The sequence below is a fragment of the Cheilinus undulatus genome, linkage group 2, assembly GCF_018320785.1.
Source record: "Cheilinus undulatus linkage group 2, ASM1832078v1, whole genome shotgun sequence".
NCBI lineage: Eukaryota > Metazoa > Chordata > Actinopteri > Labriformes > Labridae > Cheilinus > Cheilinus undulatus.
Window position 1 is genome coordinate 19134820 of NC_054866.1, and position 20317 is coordinate 19155136.

Genomic DNA, 20317 nt, shown 5'->3' on the forward strand with positions numbered 1-20317 from the left:
AACACAATTTGATACCAATTTTCTTATGATGAAGAATATAAAACAAAATGTGAATGTGTATAAAAAATATATATATAAAGGAAAACAATTATCTTTTAACAGACCCCTGTATTATCTGTGAGGCTGCAAAAACCTTAAGGGGCGTAGTTACCTCATGTTTCTTTTAAATATCAAGAAAGTTGAGGAAAAGACAAGAACTTGAGAATGAATTAGAAAGGTTTGAAGCACTTCAAGCACTTAAATCTTGAGAAATAGTACTGTAAGGTGCATTTAGAACAGACAAAAAGTGTGATTAATTTGCGATCAATTGTGAGTTAACTATGGAATTTGTGAGATTAATCGCAATTAAAAATTTTAATCGATTGACAGCCCTAATATATATATTTATTAAAAATAAAAAAATATTTATACATATATGAAACTGTATTATATATAAACTTATTTTATTTTTAATCACAGAGAACATCTTTTCATTTAACTGAGAAAATACAAGAAAGCTGATTCTGCTTTTATGTTTTACTGTCCGTCATTATTTTGATACGAATCATTTATTTTAAACAATTTATCAGAATCCATTCATCTCGTCATTTGAGCATTATTCAGAAAACTTGCACGATCCTTGTCTACTGTATTGAATGACGTAGCGACTTGCCTCTGGAAACATGGCAGCCACGTCTGGCCAGCCAGCCAATCTCCTGTTGCATATTATGTCTGTGCTCAGTGATACATAAATTTGGATCATAAATCAGTTTATTACAATTAATGTAATGTTATTGCTGTGCTTGTTAAGCCAAAACTCGAGTATTTTTCATCTACTTGTATTTCCTTATGTGGCGGACTTGCCTCTATTAATATGGCCGCGACACACGGAAAAAACAACGAAGACATTCAGTTCAAGTGACTTCCAGTCAGTGTTAATTTCATCAACTAAAACAATTATTAAAAATGTTCATCGAGAGCCTTTTTTTCCCATGACAAAAGCTAGACTGACAAAAATAGATCTGTGATGACTAAAACGGACAAAAGGGTAAATTTAGTGTTTGTCAGGATAACTAAAACTAGACTAAAATGTAATGTAGTTTTCATCAGAGATTCAAAATCCATGGTAATTTTTCACTGTTAATAAATCTGTCAAAAAACAATGCAGCTGTAGCCGTAGGGACCCCAGGTTTGGCCAGGCGAGAACACACTACCATGATTTGGTACCAGATTTAGGCAAGGAATGCTTGGACTAAAAGTAAAGACTAAAATGAGGACTTTTTATGGACTTAAACTAGACTAAAAAGCATTTCAGATACTTGGGAATAAATATTACTCCTTACTTAGACAGTTTATTCAAGGAAAACTTTATTCCTCTGAAAAATAAAAAAAAATTGGACTCAGGCAAATGGCTTACATTGCCATTATCTGTCATTGAAAGAATAAATGTTATTAAAATAAACATTCTCACTAGATTCAAATTTCTTCTTTCAAATGTTACCATACTATTTACCTTAGATTGTTTTTAAGTCATTAAACAGAGACATTTCAAAGTTTATCTGGTGTAACAAAAATCCTAGAATATGTTTATCATCATTAATGAAGCCAGCTTCAAGGTGGGGGGGGGGCTGGGCTTCCCAATTTCCAGCAGTAACTCTGGTCAGCTCAACTACAAATCTAGTGTCATGGTCAATGGGGAGACAAGCCTCACTTTGGGTTCAGATGGAAGCCAGTTTACTTTAGCATGTGCCTCTGAGGTTCCTCTTATTTATGAAATGTTTCAGTAGTACAGAAAATACAGATCAGTGTTTCACTACTTTTAATACTCTCTTGCCTTAGAGGGACTGTGATAAGAATTTTGGTACAACCACTGGATATAGCAAGACAGTCTTTTTTTGTGGCCATTGATAGACTAACAAATCCACAAGTACCAGTTCCTTCAGAACTGCACACCCACAAATCATGCCAAGACTTTGCATCCTATTTTAAAGATAAAGTTCAGAAGATTAGACACACAAACTCAGTGCAGGCAGATGCCAGTGTAATACTTAACCCCCCTACCTCTCCAGCTAAGCTTACATTTTTCCACTCAACTGACTACGCAACATTAGCAGAAATTGTATCCAAACTTAGGCCTACTACCTGCTGCCTTGACATTGTCCCATCAAAATTCTTAAAGGATGTTTTTAACTGCATAGGACCGGACCTACTACAAATTGTAAATAGTTCTCTACAGTCTGGCCTTTTCCCAACTGCTCTGAAGACAGCAGTCATCAAACCTCACTTAAAAAAGTCAAACCTGGATCCCTCTATATTACAAAATTATAGACCCATCTCAAATCTGCCATTCTTAGGCAAGATCATTGAAAAGGTTGTTTATCAACAACTAGAGACCTTTCTTATACACAACAACCTCTGCGATGTCTTTCAGTCTGGATTTCGACTGCATCATAGCACAGAGACTGCCCTTATGAAGGTACTCAATGATATCCACCAAAACTGTGATGCTTCACAAATTACAATCTTGGTTCTATAGGACCTTACAGCAGCATTTGATACAGTAGACCATAAAATACTACTGAACAGACTTGAAAAGTGGGTAGGGCTGTCTGGCACAGCACTGTCATGGGTTGAATCCTATCTCCAGGGCAGAGAATATTTTGTTGCTATCGGCAACCACACTTGTGAACCAGATAAAATCTTGTATGGGGTTCCCCAAGGGTCCATTCTCAGACCTCTTCTTTTTAATATTTACATGCTTCCCCTGGCCCAGATCATACAATTTTATAACATATCTCATCACTCATATGCAGATGACACACAACTTTATATTACAGTATCACCACAAGATCTCAGCCGCATTGATACTCTGGTCAGCTGCATTGAGCATATCAGTAAGTGGAAGTGTCAAAATTTCTTACAACTAAACAAAGAAAAAACAGAAATAATAATCTTTGGCCATACAAGAGCGAGAAAAAGTCAGTGCTTACTTAGAGTCGCTGTCACTAAAACCAACACCTCAGGCCAAAAACCTGGGTGTAATTCTGGACTCTGATCTGAATTTTAACAGCCATATCAAAACAGTCATAAAATCAGCTTACTATCACCTCAAAAATATCGCAAGAATTAAAGATTTCCTGACTAAACAAGACACCGAAAGGCTTATGCATACCTTTATTTTTAGTAGGCTTGATTACTGCAACAGTGTCCTTGCAGGCATAAGCAAAAAATCTATGAGACAGTTACAGCAAGCCCAAAATGCTGCTGCGAGAGTACTAACCAACACCAAAAAAATTGGGCACATAACACCAGTTCTTAAATCTCTACATTGGCTTCCCGTACCACAAAGGATAGATTTTAAAATTTTACTACTTGTTTTTAAATCTTTAAATGGCCTTGGGCCGAAATACCTCCTAGACCTTCTTGTACCTTATGAAGCACCCAGAGCTCTCAGATCGTCCGGGACAGGTCTCCTGACTGTACCCAGGACAAGAACCAAACAGGCTGAGGCAGCTTTTAGTTACTATGCGCCCCGCCTCTGGAACCAACTGTCCGAGTCCCTGAGATGCGCCAAAACAATTAATGCATTTAAATCAGGGCTCAAAACATTTCTGTTTACAATGGCATTTGAATGAAAAATCAAGTATTTTAATGAAGCAATCTGACAGATCTGCATTGTTCTCTGTTCAGGTGTTGTCATTATTTTAACCCCTTGGGTTTTAATTTTCTATTTCCTTTCTTTCCTAATTAAATCTAATTATTTTATCATCACTTTAAACACCATTTTGATCGTTATTTCATGCACATATGTAATTACATGTTTATGTTAGCCCTTGTGCACCTGTAAAGCACTTTGAGTTGCCTTGTGTCTGAAAGGTGCTATATAAATAAACTTGCCTTGCCTTGCCTTGCCTTGGAACCTCCATCTGCGCTATGCTCCATTACAATCCAGACTTAAGTCATTTAATGAACTAAGAACACAGTATAAAGTTCCTAATACAGATTTCTGCAAATATTTACAAATATGAAATGCCGTTCTTGCATTTATCAAAAGAAATCTGTTGAGTTTTAATTTATCTAAAGTAGAAAAGGTCTTATTGTCATCATCAGTAATAAGATAAATTTGCAGAATTTATGAATTATTATCCCAAAGATGTCATTCATCGTTTCTTTCAGTAGACTTGGGAAAAGGATTTGGGGATGAACTTTGGTGAAATACATGGCAAAACATTTTTGAAAACACATATTTTCCATTTGCAAGTAATGAAGTAACAAAATTAAAGTGCAAACTTTAAATTCATCTACTATCTTTAAATTAAGGATGCGTGAAATATCTTAAGAAATCTCACAGAACTGTCCAAGATGCACAACTAAAGAAGAGAGATTTATGCATCTTTTCTGGCTTTGTGATTTGAAGTTTTTGGAATTCAATTCATATTTTCACTAAATTCATTTTGAAAAAAGAGTTTGATTTAACACCCAGTGTGTATTTACTTAACAACAAACCGTTTTTTTTTTTTAAATAGAGCAGAAAAACATGTAGATTTTCTTTAAATACTTATGCAAACAGTGGCAAACAATGTGAAAAGTTCCTACAATGCAAAGAGATGTATTTATAATCTTAACTTATTTAAATGAGTGTGCCACACCAGGTTTATGGAGGAGTGCATGTACAAAATGAATCATTGCCATGCCCAGTTAATGTGATTAGGTTCCAGCGCGGCTTCTTTCTCTGTGTCAGTAAAAGAGTTAAGATTATCAATTAGGCCATGAGATTTTTAAGAGAAACCCAACTTTTGAAAGGGCCTGCATGTTAATGCACATTTGAGAGTGCATCATAGAGGTGATGTTTCTTACGTGCTTGGTATGTCCTTGATGATGTTCTCAAATTGACATATGGAATTCAGCCTGTTATGTAATGACCGGTTGTTCTGGTATGACGCTTTGTTTGGCGGAGTGATATAACTGAGAATGGCCTGTAATCTTCCAGAACAGAATCAGCAGCCACTCAGCGACAAAGGACAAAGGATCAGATCTCTACAAGCTTCACTTTCAGGTTTGTCTGGGGTGAGAGTAAGGGTGTGATATGGGACTTTTTATAGGATTCTTGATGACTGATGAATTTACTCATTAATCCTGTTTTAAGGAGGTTGTGCTGACTGCTAGGTGATGCTGGCAACAAATGAACATTTGAGCATGCAGCCAGGGACTTAAAGTAATGGTTTTCTTTTTTATGTTTTCTTACAATACTAAATATGGGATATGGTTTAAGATGAAAGGGTAAGATTTCTGATTGAAAGATTAATTGACCTTTCTTGAAAAGTGGTAAAAGTTCATATAAAGTTTGTCGTTGACCTGAATGACCAGGAAGTTCAGACAGATATTTGCTCATCTTACCTTATTAAATACAACTGGAAATCTAATGCAAGCATAAATGTTTTACGTTTTCTTAATCTAGATAAAAATGCTCTATATTGGAATGGATGCCACATAAGAAATGCAAACCACATCTGTAAATACACGTGTAGGAAAAGTGAAAAAATGTCACCTTATCTTATGTGAAAGTAAATTCAAGGAGAATTCAGAGATGTTTGGTTACTTTAACTCTTTTATTGTGGCTGATTTGAAACAAAGTCTTGGATGAACAGACAGCATGACTTACATGAGTGAAGAGAAACTCAGAATGAGTCAAATTTTCTTTTTTTTTTCTTTTATTGATACTTTTAAAGTTAAGACCATTATTTATAGCCTAAATGAAACATAAGGTCAAATCCTGAAATGTCTTTGAGCACAGCTAACGGCAGGACGGACAGTTCATTTAGTGTCAGTGCTTTCAGGTGACCACTTTTGTCTCAAATGCCCAAAAGAAGAAATATCAGGATGGTTTATATTATTAGTGCTGCTAATGTCCAATATCTGCTTTGGTTGCTTGTCCGTTTGATTTAATAATAGCTTATGACTAGCCTGTTCTGGACAGGGTGTTACTCACGCATGACCTATAAATATGATTATATCAGTTGATTCAATCATATATCATCATGTCTGAAGAACATCATTATAACATTTCATCATTATACAATATCATGGTCCGTTGTGAAGTTGTAAAGTTGTAAAGTTAAGCTGTTATAACCATATTTTGTCTTAACCTAAAAAATATTCACTCATTTTTCAAAGTAACAAAAACATAAATTCTATTAATTTATGCTGTCGTTCAATATTGCCTTTTTCAAAATACTTTAAACAGAATGACCTTTTGTAGGTAATGTTGAGAATGTGGATGGGCACATTGAACTAAACCACTAGGAAAGTATCAGACTTCATAGCTAACTTGTGATGTGCACAAACATAAGGAAACCAGAAAATATAGAAAAAGTAACTGAGAAAACTTTAGAGAAAAAAGTTAGAAAATTGCAAAAATATGAAAAAGGGTTAAAAGTCGAAAAATGAAAAGGTTGAATGAGAAGCATTTTCACAAAATTGAAAAAAGGGGGAAATGGGTGGAAATAGTAAAAAACAGGCAAAGTGGGTTAAAAGTGATAAAAATTGATTAAAGAGGAAAAAAAAGTGGTTACACAGTGGAAAAATGGTCTTAATAGAAGCAAAAAAGTTGGGAAAAATGCCAGAAAAGTAGTAGAAAATTGGCTAGGTAGGGGCAAAAATTGTTACAAAAATGCAAGGGGCAAAAACAGTGAAAAGTGGATAAAAGGTGGCAATATGGCTGAAAACTTGGCAATAAAATGGAAAAAAGCAGCAACAGTGGGATAAAAGTGGCCAAAAAGTTGAGACAGGTAGTTAAGTAGGAAAATGGGTTATAAGTGGTAGAAACTGGTGAAAATTTGCAAAAATGGGTTATGGAAGTCCACTGGGTTGAATGTAGGATTCAGGCAGAGCCGCTCTGCTAGACGTCCATTTTGTTCAGTGTCCCCCACAAGACTCCAGACTTGTTTTTATAGAAGCTGTCAGCACTGCTGCCATTTCACATCTACTTCAGACTGCTGGACTTCTATCTCACAGCAGATCCTGTTTTTTGTGCACTTTTACAATGTGTGAACTTCTGTTGTTCTTTACGAATGATAAAGATTTTCTAATTTTATCCATTGATGTGATTTTTCAGAGTCTGTGCTGTTAAGCAATGACGATGATGATTCCAGCTCTGCTCTCCGCTGCAGTCCTGCTGCTGTTTCTTCCTGGAACTCCGGCTCCATGTAAGATTCAAAATAATTTTATTTTAGTTTATGCTTTTTTTGAAATTAATTTCCTCAGACATCAAGCTCCAAGTGGGACAACTGAATGCTGTTATTGTTCCTTTTGTATTTCAGCAACTTATGGCCTTCATATGGAGGTGGAAACTAACAAAAATGAAGTGATAAAAGTGGAGGTGATAAAAACGAAATGAATTATGAAATGGTAAAAATTCATTTTAATTAAAAAAGAAGTGTTAAATGGATTTGATTAATTTGAGGTTGATTTGATGAAAACTGGCAAAAAAATTTGACAATTCGATGAAAATATTGGCAATTGTTAACTGGATCGTTCATTCATTATTTAACAATAACAACTCAAACATTTCCATTGTTAAGAAAAGAGGCCTCAAGGGTGGAAGTCACAAAAAGTGATGATAGAAATTAAAGTGATGAGAATGTATGTGATTTAAATCATTAAGCATTAGAAATGCACAGAAATTAAAATATTAAGTGATGAAAATGTTTGAGATGTGTAAATAAAAATGATAGCCCAGTAATTAGATAACCTTTTTTTGTCATTTACAACATGTATGTTTGGTTCATTCAGCCATTTATCATTAACAATGCTGGCTTCTCATTCACTTTGGGACAGGAGGCATGTGTCACTTCCACTCTTGAGGCAGCTTTACTTCAAAATGAAAATGTTTGCACCTTTAATGATAAATGATCTAAATGAAAATAATCCCACTATTTTCATCAAATCAACCTCAAATTAAAACCAAATCATAATTTTCACTTCATTTTTTGATTCAAATGCAATTTATCCTTCTATAATTCAATATTCCTGAGTTTTTATCACTTCCACTTTTATCATTTAGTTACTTTCCCCCTTCATAGATTAAGTCCAAGCTAATGAAACATAATAAACATCAGGCCATAATTCAGTGTTAAACAACATATTGCTGGCATCAGGCCAAAACCTCATATCTCCATTTTTCATTGTCTTTGGTTGTCATGTTGTTTGCCCTTTACTGTCAGTGGGTTTTAAAATCTTTAAACAACAACCAAAAAAGAGTCAAAAAGATGCTGACTATCACCACTCAATGTTAAACGTTTTGGAAGATATAACCTTTTATTCCACTCCCTGAAAACTGGGGATTTTGGAGATAGGTGTTGGCCAGATGCCATCAATATTAGGTAACTTATAGCTTCTGCTACCTGTTTGCATGCAATAATTAATATTTGTCAAATTAAAAGAAAAATCATTTTCTACATTCAGTTGTGATGATTACTTAAACTTTTTTTTTATTTTAGTCTTTGCTGAAACTCCGTTCAACATCACAGTGGCAAACTCTGTCACATATGCTCCAAATAAGACCTTCATGACCTACACGCGTTTTAGAGCAGTCTTACTGAGTGGAATGAAGAGACTGCGTGACTCCAACTCAGACTTTATGTAAGCTCATAATATTTTTCACTGTATCTAAATAACTAAAACATGGTGCATTTTGTATTATCAAGGGTCACATTTTCTCTTGCTTCATGAAGGGATCTCCGTAAAGAATTGGACTCAGAGACTGGGCGGCATATTTTCACTTTGTCTTTTGTAGGTTTGGGTATAACTCTGAGCAGTGTTGGAATTATACAGGGGCTCTCAGGGAGCTTTTTCAGGAGAAAATGCAACGATAATGTAAATGATGACAACTTTTTGGGCCTCCACCTTAACGTCTCACTTGAGGCTTTCAGGGGAGCTTGTGTCCTTTTTCAGGGGAGCTGAGCTCTCCATAGCTTCCACCTAATTTGAACTATGACTGAGCATTGCAGTGAATATCTGCTGACTAGTTCCACAACATATTTCCAGTAATACATCATCACGTCAGAATGAAGCTGGGTTTGTTTCCTGTTAAAGACTAATCAGCTGTTTCACAACAACACTCCTCTGTCACACCTCTCTAACATCAGGCCACACCATATCAAAAAACAAATGCATTGCATTCACTTCTGTAGACTCTCCTGTGTTTACTAAGATCAACTTTTGCAAGCATAAGAACTAAAGTCTTTTTATTGAGTAAATGGCTACTCAAGAACTGAACAAGGACTGAACAAGGAAGACATCAGCATAATATGTCCACAGCACCCACAACCTTAGTTTCATACTGCTTATCACCATAGTGGTGGGAACTCCAACTCATTTTAGTGATCTGGATCATTTGGCTCAGCTCAGCAAGAAGCGCCGGCTCTTTCAGCCCCCAAACAGCTCTTCATTTGGGTACAAGTTTGGCTTCATTTGGCCTGTCAAATTTAGCAATGTCATGACATAAAATTGATATCTGTACTAGTATTTTACTCCAACTATGGTCACTTTTTTTTTAAATTGATGAAAATATCATGCAGTTATTTTTCTAAACATACTGTCTCACCAAAACCCCTTGCCAGTCAGATGAAATCTGCTGACTGACTGGGCTGTATGATACACCTGTTATAAAACCTTAATGTTAAACCACCAACTTTGTGACCTTTATGCATGATGCGCCTATAGGAATGGTGGGGCCACTTCGATATACTGCACCTTTAGGATATTAAAGTTAGTACAACCAATCTGATTGGTTAAGATAAGCTTTAGATAAGATTAGTGATGAGTAAAGCTGGGCATTCACTGTGTGAATTTCATCCAACTTTGAATTTTGAGTCAAATGACTCACTTGGGAGCCACACTGACCTTCATTCAGATCAGGCCTCCTTTGTCACGGCTGACAACAACCAGATCACAGCCCGACCAGCTGCTCCTGACTGGTCGAATTGATATCTGACATGTTTGTTGTTTTGGTCGTACAACTCCAGACACTCTCAGAATGAGCAGAAACATGAGCAGAATAGACAACTTTGGGTTAATTTTCTTTTGTAAACTGACAGCGTTCTAAATTACCATGACAACAGCTGGAATGACTTTCTAATGCCAACCCCCCAACCCCACTATGATAAAGGAAATAAACAAGCAGGAAATATTACTGCCCACGGACCTGCAGCTGACTCAGAGGTGATGTTGTTTGTGTGTCTGATAGAGAGAGGGAGAGGATATGACTGGAAACACTTCATCCTTGGTGTGTGAAACTTTTTAAAAAGGAAACCCCGCAGATTTCTGTCACAGTCCATCCCAGCTTATTCACTCATGTGCCTTGACTTGCATATGAACTTAAGTGACATCCCATTCTTAATCCATAGGGTTTTGTAGGACGTCGGCCCACCCTTGGAAGCTGTAACAGCTTCACCTCTTCTGGGAAGGCTTTCCACAAGGTTTAGGAGTGTTGTGAAGTCTGTTCATTGAACTTGCTCTGCCTATGAGAAGGGCATGTTTTGTTAAAAAGTCCTCTGTTGTCATGGTAGGTTCACATACATTGAGAATTTTGACTATGGCGCATACCTGGAGAGTGTGAACGGTCTCTATGGATGTAATGCACAACACACCTTCTGGGGGCTAAAGGTGATTCGTAACGGCTCTGTCATCGTTCCTGATGTCGGTAAGCTCTTTGTCCTGATCCAGTTTATTTTTGGTCTGAATTCAGTTGGGGGGGGGTGTTGGATTTTGTTGTTATTCAGCCTGTAATCTTGTTTTATATTTAATTGTGTTACAGGGATCAGCTGTTTCATTCCGTGTGCATATGATGAAGTCATCCTGGAATATTCACAGTATGATCCTGAAAATCCCCACTAGTCATCCAGATCAGTCTGATTATTGTCTTATTTTTTCTTACACTATTAATCATCTTCAGTAAGACATAAAAGCTAACTTCACTGCATGTAATTCTCTGTATGAAACAACAAAGAAACATGCTGCTGTGTGAACACTAACAAGATTGATTTTTCTGTGGGATTTCTAATGATTATCACCTTGGGATCATGTAAATCTGAATTTTCCACACTATAACGTTCAGATGGATGTCTGTTTACTTTGGAACTGTAATCAATACTGCTACTGCTCATTAAATCATTTATGGAGATCTTTCAGAAATAAATTTTAAAGCAATAACCATGTTTGTTTCACTTGTGTTTGATACAACTCTGATATAAGTGCCGTGAAAAAGTATTCGTCCCTCTCTGATTCCTGATGTTTTTGTATATTTATCACACTTAAATGTTTAGGATCATCACACAAGTTTTTATATTTCACAAAAACAACCCAGGTAAATAAAAAATGCAGTGTCTTAAGGATTATTTATTTTTTTAAGAGGGGAAAAAAATTCAAAACCTTTCTGGCCCTGTGTGGGAAAAGTAATTGCCCCCTGAACCTAATAAACTGGTTGTGCCACCCTTGGCAGCAATAACTGAAATCTGGTGATAACTAGAGATAAGTCTTTTGCTTGTTTGGTTTGAACAAATTTCTTTGACTTTGTTAACTCATTTAACGAACCATGCATATCAAACCCTCCAAACCTCGCTGGCTTGCCAACAATCCCAAGCGGTAGTGTATGCATTGTTTACTCTAGCTCAGCAGCCATAAGACTGAGCTCTGCGGAGTAAATTGTGATCAAATCTAACCTTTTTGCTGATCTACAGATAGCTCCAGGGGAGGAACTTCTACTTCTGAGGAGTTTGGGAGTAACAAAGAAATAGTCGTCTGTGGTTCATGTAATGAAAAGAGGACGTTAAAATCAAATTCAATTAATGTGCATTTTACATACTGAAATGCCCCATATGTGCAAAAAGGGGAATTGGTTTTATGTGAGGAAAATCAGCCTGGCAACTCACTGAGAGTGTCAATCAGTGCAGTGCCAGGTGTGTGTCAATCAGGGTAGTGCCAGGTGTGGGTCAATCACCGCACCACCAGGTGTATGTGGCTGTTTGTCAATGATTGGGGCCAGGTGTGGCAAACCTATATATACTCCTGGGCTGCAGCACTCTGTGCTGACTCCTTATCTCACCATCAGAGGTATTGAGAGCATCTCCCTGTGTTCCTTCTTGAGAGTGTGAAAGTTAAAGGTCACCTAAGCATTGTGCAATATATTACTTGTCTACGTTCTATGAGAATAACCAGTTGCCCCTCGATTAAGATTATTGTGCTAGAAAGCATTAACCAGTGTTTTGGTTCTCCTTTTCACACCAGTCTGGTGATCTTTGTTTTCTTTCATTTGAAGATAGATTTCTCAGTCTCCCTAGTAGTTTGTGTTCATTTCAGCTGCACGGCAGCAGTGGTTTAGTTTCCCCTTTTCTCAGTATTGTCAAGAACGGGAGTTTTTTTGTTTGTGGGCTAGTTTCCTGGAGCTTTTGTTTCCCCCCTCTTCCCATTTATCGCTTGCGATTTAGTGGTTATCCTTCTAGGATAACTTTTAGAAACCTGTTGTCTGCAGTTGTGTCCCACTGCCCCTCCTACCTGACATTTTATGAGATAATGATAAGGATAGTTGGGTGTTTGTAAGCAGTTTATTCTTTTTTTTTTTTTTTTTATTTTTTATTTTTACAATTTTGCCAAATGGGTGTCCAGTTTAACTGGGTTATTCAAGCAGCATGCTTTAACTTTTCAGGGAGCACATAGCTAACAAAAACCCATATGGATAGATACATCTATGACAATATTCATTAAGAAGACAATATAAATGCACGTGTGTTGGATCAGCAGCACTGGTGTCAGTATCCTGGCTAACAGTTACCACATTTTGGAGCTGAGAAGTGTGTCAAGTTATTATTACCTCCGCCAAGGAGGTTATGTGATCGAGTGGGTTTGTTCGTTTGTTAGCAACATAACTCAAAAAGTTCTGGACGGATTTTGATGAAATTTTAAAGAAATGTCAGAAATGGCATAAGGAGGAACTGAATAGATTTTGGGAGTGACCCGAATCACCGTCTGGATCCAGGAATTTTTTAAAGGATGCTTCACTATTGGGAAATAGGGCTAATGGTGGAAGTCTGCGCTCTCTGAGTGCTTTTCTAGTTGGGTCTGATGTTGAAATCATTCATTCATGCTATTTATCCTGTTTCACCACTTTTTCCATACATTTTGCCAAATGTAACCACTGTTTTGGATATTTTTCTCCCATTTTGCCACTTCTTTTTGTCAGTTTTCACCAATTTTGGCCACTTTTTGCCCTATTTTGTTATTTGTAACCCATTTAGCCACTTTTCTTCCATTTATGCCATTCTTTTGCCACATTTTGCCCAATTCCACTTTGACAAATTGTTGCTACTTTTTGTCAATAATTGCTTTTTTTTTGTCCTGATTAAACCGTTTACATTTTTGCCCATTTGTGCCCATTTGTGCCACTTTAACCATTTGTCTCCCATCTCTTTTCCCCTTTTTTGTAGCTTTATGCCCTTTTTTGCCACTTTTGGCCTATTTTGTCATTCTTAACCAATTTGTGCTGCTTCTTGCCACTTGTCACTCATCATGGCATAGCCTTGAAGTCTGACATTACTTCCCCAATGGTTTAGTTCAGTGTGCCACGTTATCATAACCAATAAAAAGGTAATTCTGTCACAAGAAAATGGGTTTACATTTTGAAAAAGGCTACATTTGCTAAAGCAAAACAAATACTTTTTTGTTGTTGTTGCACTGATATGATTGGTTATTATTCAGGTAAATAAATACATGTTTTTCACAGATTAACTCAACAGCTTGATGGGCCCCTGAAAACTCTGCCCTTTAACCCCACTGACGGACGGCCTTGTTGAATACAGCGAAGTTAGTTCAAAAGTAATTAATACATAGTAGCATGAATCTGAATGAAGGTGCAGTAAGCTATGCTTTAAAGGAGGAAGCTGGGGTGGAGAATTTTAAACTTTGCCAGCAGCAGCATGGTGCATCAGCATTAATGCAAGCAGGGATTAGTGAGTAGAACGTTACGTTTAAATGGGCCACTGTAGAGAACGATCTGATTAGTTGTGAAAGCTGGAATACTGATGCATAGCAACATAATTAAGCACCAGTGCAACATTTTGTGCTTTTAACAATTAAAAGACATAATTTACTTAATGTTTTATGTCCTAAAAAACAAAGAAGTTTGTTTCTACCGTTGTGCTCCTGACTTAAAGCCAGAGATTGTTCTGTGACAGTAGGAGATGCAGTCTACTCACCTGTCAACAGATTCTTTAAACATTCACTAAAGTACTGATATTTTAAAAGATCTAACTCATTTAACAAGTTAAAAAGGTATGTGATGTATGTTTAAGACATATCTGGTCACAAGATGGGGTCATTTGTCATCATAGAGATTTGTCTTGTTCTGTGAAGTTTTCATCCCTTTTCCGACTATCTTTGCTCTTGAAGAGGGGGGTCAAAATGTTATTTCTAGTTCTGTATTACAGACTTTTGACCTAGAACATCTCTGTTTCTCTGCTTTGAATCATTCATTATTTTCTAAACTAAAAAAAGGAAAGACAATGTATTCAAAATTACCTCTTAAAGGCATAGTAAATCAAACTCAATCAAAACAAGCTGTGAAAAATGCCTCTTCGAGTTGGCTGGATGCTTCTCACAAAGCATTCTGGGATCGCTTGCAATGCAAAGCTGGAAGGTCCCTTTTGACAACTTTTCCCCATCATTTTGAGATGTTAATGAAGCTAAGATATTGCATTGTTGTGCAGAAAATACTCCTGATAGAGTGCCTTTTCTAATGAAGAGACCTCTGTGCTAAATAAGAAGTAAGCCGCAGATGGAGGTACTGAGCTGGGACACATCCTTCATTCTCCATTATTAGATATGGGATGTCAGAGTGATACAGTAATCTTTCTTTGCAGATAAAAACTAAGCCTTATATTCAGGCATGAAGTGCCATGAAGGTCATGATGAGGACTGAAAACCTCTTCTTACAGGCTGTATATGAGCAGTCTCATATATAATCCCATTGTCTGATCCTTCTCAGTCTCCACTCAGAGTATGAACTCTTACCGTCTGGTAAAAAAACAAACAACAAAAAAAAAAAACATGGTGTTCTCTTTCTCTAATCTGTTCACCTGTGCATGAACCTGAGTGCCCTCACGTGTGTCCTTGCTCTTTGTTTACTGTCACATTTATGAATGTGCTGAATCATTCTTACGTGTACATCCTGGCAATTGTGATGACAGCCATTAAACAAAACTATTTCATAAATGAAAAGTCTGTCAAAAATCTTGACACACCCAGTGAGCTTCTGAAGACTGCAGAGATGCTGGAGACCTTCCAACATATTTTATGCCCTGCCTTGCCAAACAAGTACTTTGGTTTATTTTGGAACACAGAAGTATGTTCCGAGCCCTGCCTTGTCAGCAGTGTTTATATGTACTTAATCTCTTTACAAATCAATCAACACAACAAATGAAGAATTTTTTATTCACCTGTTTGATAAACACATGGAAAAATCCAGCATTTATTCTATCACAGGGTCATGTTGTTGCAATTCTACAGGCTGATGAGTCTTTACCACTTTGAAAATTTCAAGATGATTTTCTCATTCGGGCTGGGAATGTAGCATCCAATTCCTGTAGGAGGAAAGACCAATAAAAAGTTTTATAATCTGACTTAATGTAAAATTACAGAAGCAAAGACTGATGAAATTGTGAGCATTCACTGAATGAACTCACCAACATCAGGTCTTTTGATCTCTCCATCTGGAGTCTTGACTAGCAGCTCCCAGTACGTGTGGTCATTATTGTTCCCTGCCACGCCGTTCACACTCTCAAGGAAAGGGCCGTAGTTTGGATCCTCTTTGTAGGAGAACCTGCAAGACCAAGCAGAGGGACAGTAGGAAAACAAGTTTAAATGTTGGACATGGCAGCTTCTCAGTATTTCAACACTGAAACTAGAATTTTCAGATCTTTACAGTGCATGATGTTTAATCATATTGTAAATAGTAAATTCTCATCAAGGCTGCCGGGGTATAAAGGGGAGAGATTTCTAAGACTCTGCCAAATGGGGAACCCATAGAGGTCTGGAAATTATGGTCTATTGTAAAGTTAGGCTATGACCTTATGTTATTTCTAACCTGAATAATAACCACTTTCATCAAAGCAACCAAAAATGATCTTTGTTTTTTTCTTATTTATGCTGTAGTACAAATAAAGTCCTTTTCAAAATGTAAACCCCTTTTCTTTAAACAGAATTACCTTCTTATTGGTGATGTTAACGATGTGGATGGGCACACTGAACTAAACCATTTGGAAGTAATGTCATCTTCATAGCTAAGCCATGATGTGCACAAACATCAGGGTGGCAGAAAACAAAGTAGGAGAAACTGAGATTTTTTTAATGAGAAATAATTATATATATGCAAAATAATGAGCAAGAATGGCAAAGAACTTCAAAAATGGCTATAAAGGTAGGTTACAGATAGGTTACAACTGGCAAAAAAGGGCCAAACATGGAGGAAAAGGGGCAAAAAATAGTGTTCAAAGTGGCAAAAATGGGCAGAAGGCAGCAAAAATGGGTTAAAAGTGGCAAAAATTGGCATATAGTGACAAAAATGGGTAAAAGTGGCTAAACAGGCAGCAACAGCTACAGTGTGCCAAAAATGTGGTAAAAATACAAATAAGTGGGAGAAAGTTTGAAAAAAAGGGTGACAAACAGCAAAAATGGGTTAAAAGTAGCAAAATAAGTAGCAAAAATAGATAAATAATTCCAACACAAGAACCCAGCAATAGTTTGGCACACTAGTCAGGCTGAAAACAAGGTAACTGTTACCCAGGAGACTAGCACCAATGCTACTGATCCAACACACATGTACTGATAGTAAACAAACACAGAAATAACAAAAAAACAACAGAATAACAACATATGAGATGGTTTTTGCTCATAGCAATAAAAAATTATTTTACCATCTGTCAACTCAAAGCGGGGCCCATGGCCAGGCTGAAAACACATCTTTAAGACTTAAAAATAGCCAAAATTATAAAAACAGTTATTCTAAGGTGATGAGTGATGTTCCAGTCTTACTTAAAGTCTCCATTAGAGGCCATGAGTCTTCTCAGACCTCCTAGCAGGATCCCTCTGGGAAACACATCAGTGCTGAAGGTCACTGGAGCCAGGCCCATCAAGCTGTTGTTCACCATCACATTGAAAGGAACAACTTCACTCTCTGACATAAAAATACAATGAAAAGGAAAGTGCTGGAGAAACACATTTATATTAAGAATCATAATGTTGATTAGTATAAGGATCTGTGAATACCTTCAGTGAAAGTCCCAGAAAGCAGGAGCATAAGAGCTGCACAGAGGAGAACAGTGGCCTTCATCATGACTGCTGTACTGGGTGTGAGCTCACAGCCACTCTTTTATTTCAGCCCTCAGTGTTTACACAGCCAAGAAAGGTCTGCTGATCCAAGTTTCAATAAAGCCACTTCACCTCCGGGTTGTATCATAAACTAATGTTTGCACTGACCAAGCCTTTAAAATTGAACCATAGACAAAGAAACTAAAACACCTTATAACGTGTCAATATTGTCTGTTTTCCCCTCCCTGTTTTGGTATGTGATTAAAGCATCGATTAGGAGATTTTAGCTGTATTTATGGAACAAAAGCAAAAGGAACAATTAGTTACAAAACTGACTTTTACATTTTGGTGCCTGTAACCATCACTGGGCAGGTGTCAGAAAAGACGACTCAAGAAAACAATCTTTTTTTGACATTAGGCAGGCATAACCACCAAGAATCTTTTTATCATATAGTTTGACAGATTCATTCCTCTTGGGGTTTTCCCCCTCTGTAAATGTTCAGTTTCTATCAATAAAATTCTGGTTCCAGCTTGGGTAATGTACGTCACTTCCTGCCCCACAGTCAAGGTTGCCCCATTTGCAGAGGTCTGTAGATAGATCCTTTTGGTGTTTTTCATGCTTGAGTTCTACATTTGTATGTTACTGATGTCCTTATATCTGAAAAAATACAGAGGATACCTCCTAGTGTCCTATCCAAGGAAACACACTTTTTTACAAATGGATATTAATTGGATAAAACTACCTGTAGCCATAGGGAGAGAAATCATTTTGTCAGTTTTTCACTGTTCAATTGCTTGAAATATGTGTTCAGGGAAATAGTGAGACAAATCACAACTAATATAGCATGCCACCCTGGAACATAGCATATTTGATAGATATTACATTCAGTATGAGAGCAATAATTTGATTATGTTGATTTGGTCCATGGGAAAATTAAAGTTGACCAGCCTATGCAAAAGATTGTTATAATTAATGGTGTCAAATGCTTGTGTAAGTCAAGGGACACACCCCCAACAACCCTGCCTTTTTCCATTGACGCTTTTACTTTTTCTGGGGTTGCTACCTGGCTATTCAAATAAGATTTTTTTGGACTTTGTACCCTTTGATCAAAAAACCCCAAGCTGTCCAGAAAGCAGACATCTGTCAGATTCACACATCAGTTTGAAGTTTGATCTTTTCACCTTGAAACTTTTAAAGCTTTTACCGGTAAATATTAATGGAAACCATGCAATAGCTACTTCGACATTAATGAATATTTCATGTTATGTCATTACATACAAGACCAATAAAACCTGACAATTTATGAAAAAAGTACATTCACTGAAGTGGTGTTTTATCTTAAATTTTTCCGTCATATAAGTGGGACTCTTTGCCAGCAGGGGGCTCTGTAGACCTCCAAGACATTTTATTGTCAACATGGGAAATTTGCAAGACAAGAAAGATACACAATCTAAACTTGCAGAAAAGAAATTACATATATATATATATATATATATATATATATGTATATATATATATATATATACATATATATATATATATATATATATAGCTACAATCTAACATTCCATGCAGATTACTGTAGGTATCCTCTGAGCTGAGTAAATCAGGTAAGGACATTATTTTGACATGAGAAGGAAAGGGTAAAATAGAGTTTATTAATTCTAATAAAAATATTCACAAGAGCAAACAACTTTAAAAAAAACTCTTTAATTTTTCTGAACCTTTGCCTTCTTTTCTTCCTTAAGTGGTCATTTATTAACATGATTAATGTTTGCTCATATAAAAACATTTCAGAGTTCACACCTCTTTTCTTACTACCTCACCTGACACTCCAGCACAGATAAAGAAAGTAAACAGAGCCACATGGGCAGAAAAATGTGTTTCATGTAAAGTGCCTGGTCACTACGACCTAAGAGAAACATGTTTGTGCAAATATTGTGTTCTGAAGAAAGTTAATTTTAGCGGAACAGGGGACCTTCTGTTGTTTGTTAACTTTATACATTACTTATTTGTGGTAATTGTAAAATTGCCAACCCCGGGGCAGTCAGCCTTTCCTATACGAGGCCCTCATATGTGAATGGGCTTCCAACTGAGATGAAATTAACACATGATATAAAGACTTTTAACAAAAATGTTAAAAGGCTGGCTGAAACAACATTAGAGATGTGAGCAATATTAACTACTAGTACTCGCAGCCAATCAGGCTCAGGTCAGAGGGAGCGTTCCTATTGGCCGCTGCAGCTTCCGTATCTCAGATCAGTGAGAAGTTGATTCGGCCTGTGATTCGGCCATTGATTTCAGTGGAAAAGCAGAGCAAAATCACTCCACGAGCGCTTTGCCACCGGACATACTCACCCGCGAGGAGGCACCACAGACTGTGGAAGTGAGGCACGTAAAGAGAGGGGCGGAGCTACGGAGCTCAAACAGGGAGAAGAACAGGAAGGGAGGGGGAGTTGTGAGTTGATTCTGTACGGTTCTCATCTCAGTCACATATCGGAGCTGTAAATAAATTACATCCGGCATTTATATGGAATAGGCGTTTAATTGTCAAAATGTATAAATTCTAATAAAAATGTTTCCATTTATTTTCATTTTACTTTTTTGCTGGACACGAAGTAAATTCTTGTTGAATTCTTTAGATTTTGATTTATTGATCCTGTTATTGTTGATAGAAATACTGTAAAGAACACTGATTTTTCAATGAGGATATCTTGTTTTTTAAAAAATATTTACAAATACAACTAAAATCTAGGTTTTTATGGTAAAACAGAATGAAATTAACCTTGCAAAGCAGATGGATACGCCCGTTTCCTTGTTTTTCACTGGTGAATCCACCTCGCAAGCGTCCCATCGGAACCGTTTGGGCCCAGTTAGAAAGTGACAGGACCAATCAGTGATGAGGGGCAGTACTTTTAGGCGAGGCAGAGTCATGATGTAAACAAGCAGCAGCAAGAGCTGGTGCCATTATGGAGGAAG

The 20317-nt window shown here is 36.9% G+C and overlaps 1 protein-coding gene across 2 annotated transcripts; it reads right to left on the reverse strand.

Moving 5' to 3' along the window:
- Positions 1-15451: 15451 nt before the first annotated feature.
- tcnba (transcobalamin beta a) lies at positions 15452-17433 on the reverse strand. 2 transcript variants are annotated; one of them, XM_041813370.1, is made up of 4 exons: positions 17296-17433; positions 17062-17203; positions 15714-15850; positions 15452-15611 (listed from the first exon to the last, which is right to left on the reverse strand). In XM_041813370.1, the coding sequence occupies exons 1-4, from the start codon at positions 17360-17362 to the stop codon at positions 15550-15552; spliced, it is 408 nt and encodes a 135-aa protein (XP_041669304.1). In that variant the 5' UTR covers positions 17363-17433; the 3' UTR covers positions 15452-15549. The 2 variants fall into 2 exon arrangements, with proteins under 2 accessions (XP_041669304.1, XP_041669312.1); XM_041813378.1 differs by having other exon boundaries at positions 17062-17163; positions 17296-17360.
- Positions 17434-20317: the final 2884 nt, after the last annotated feature.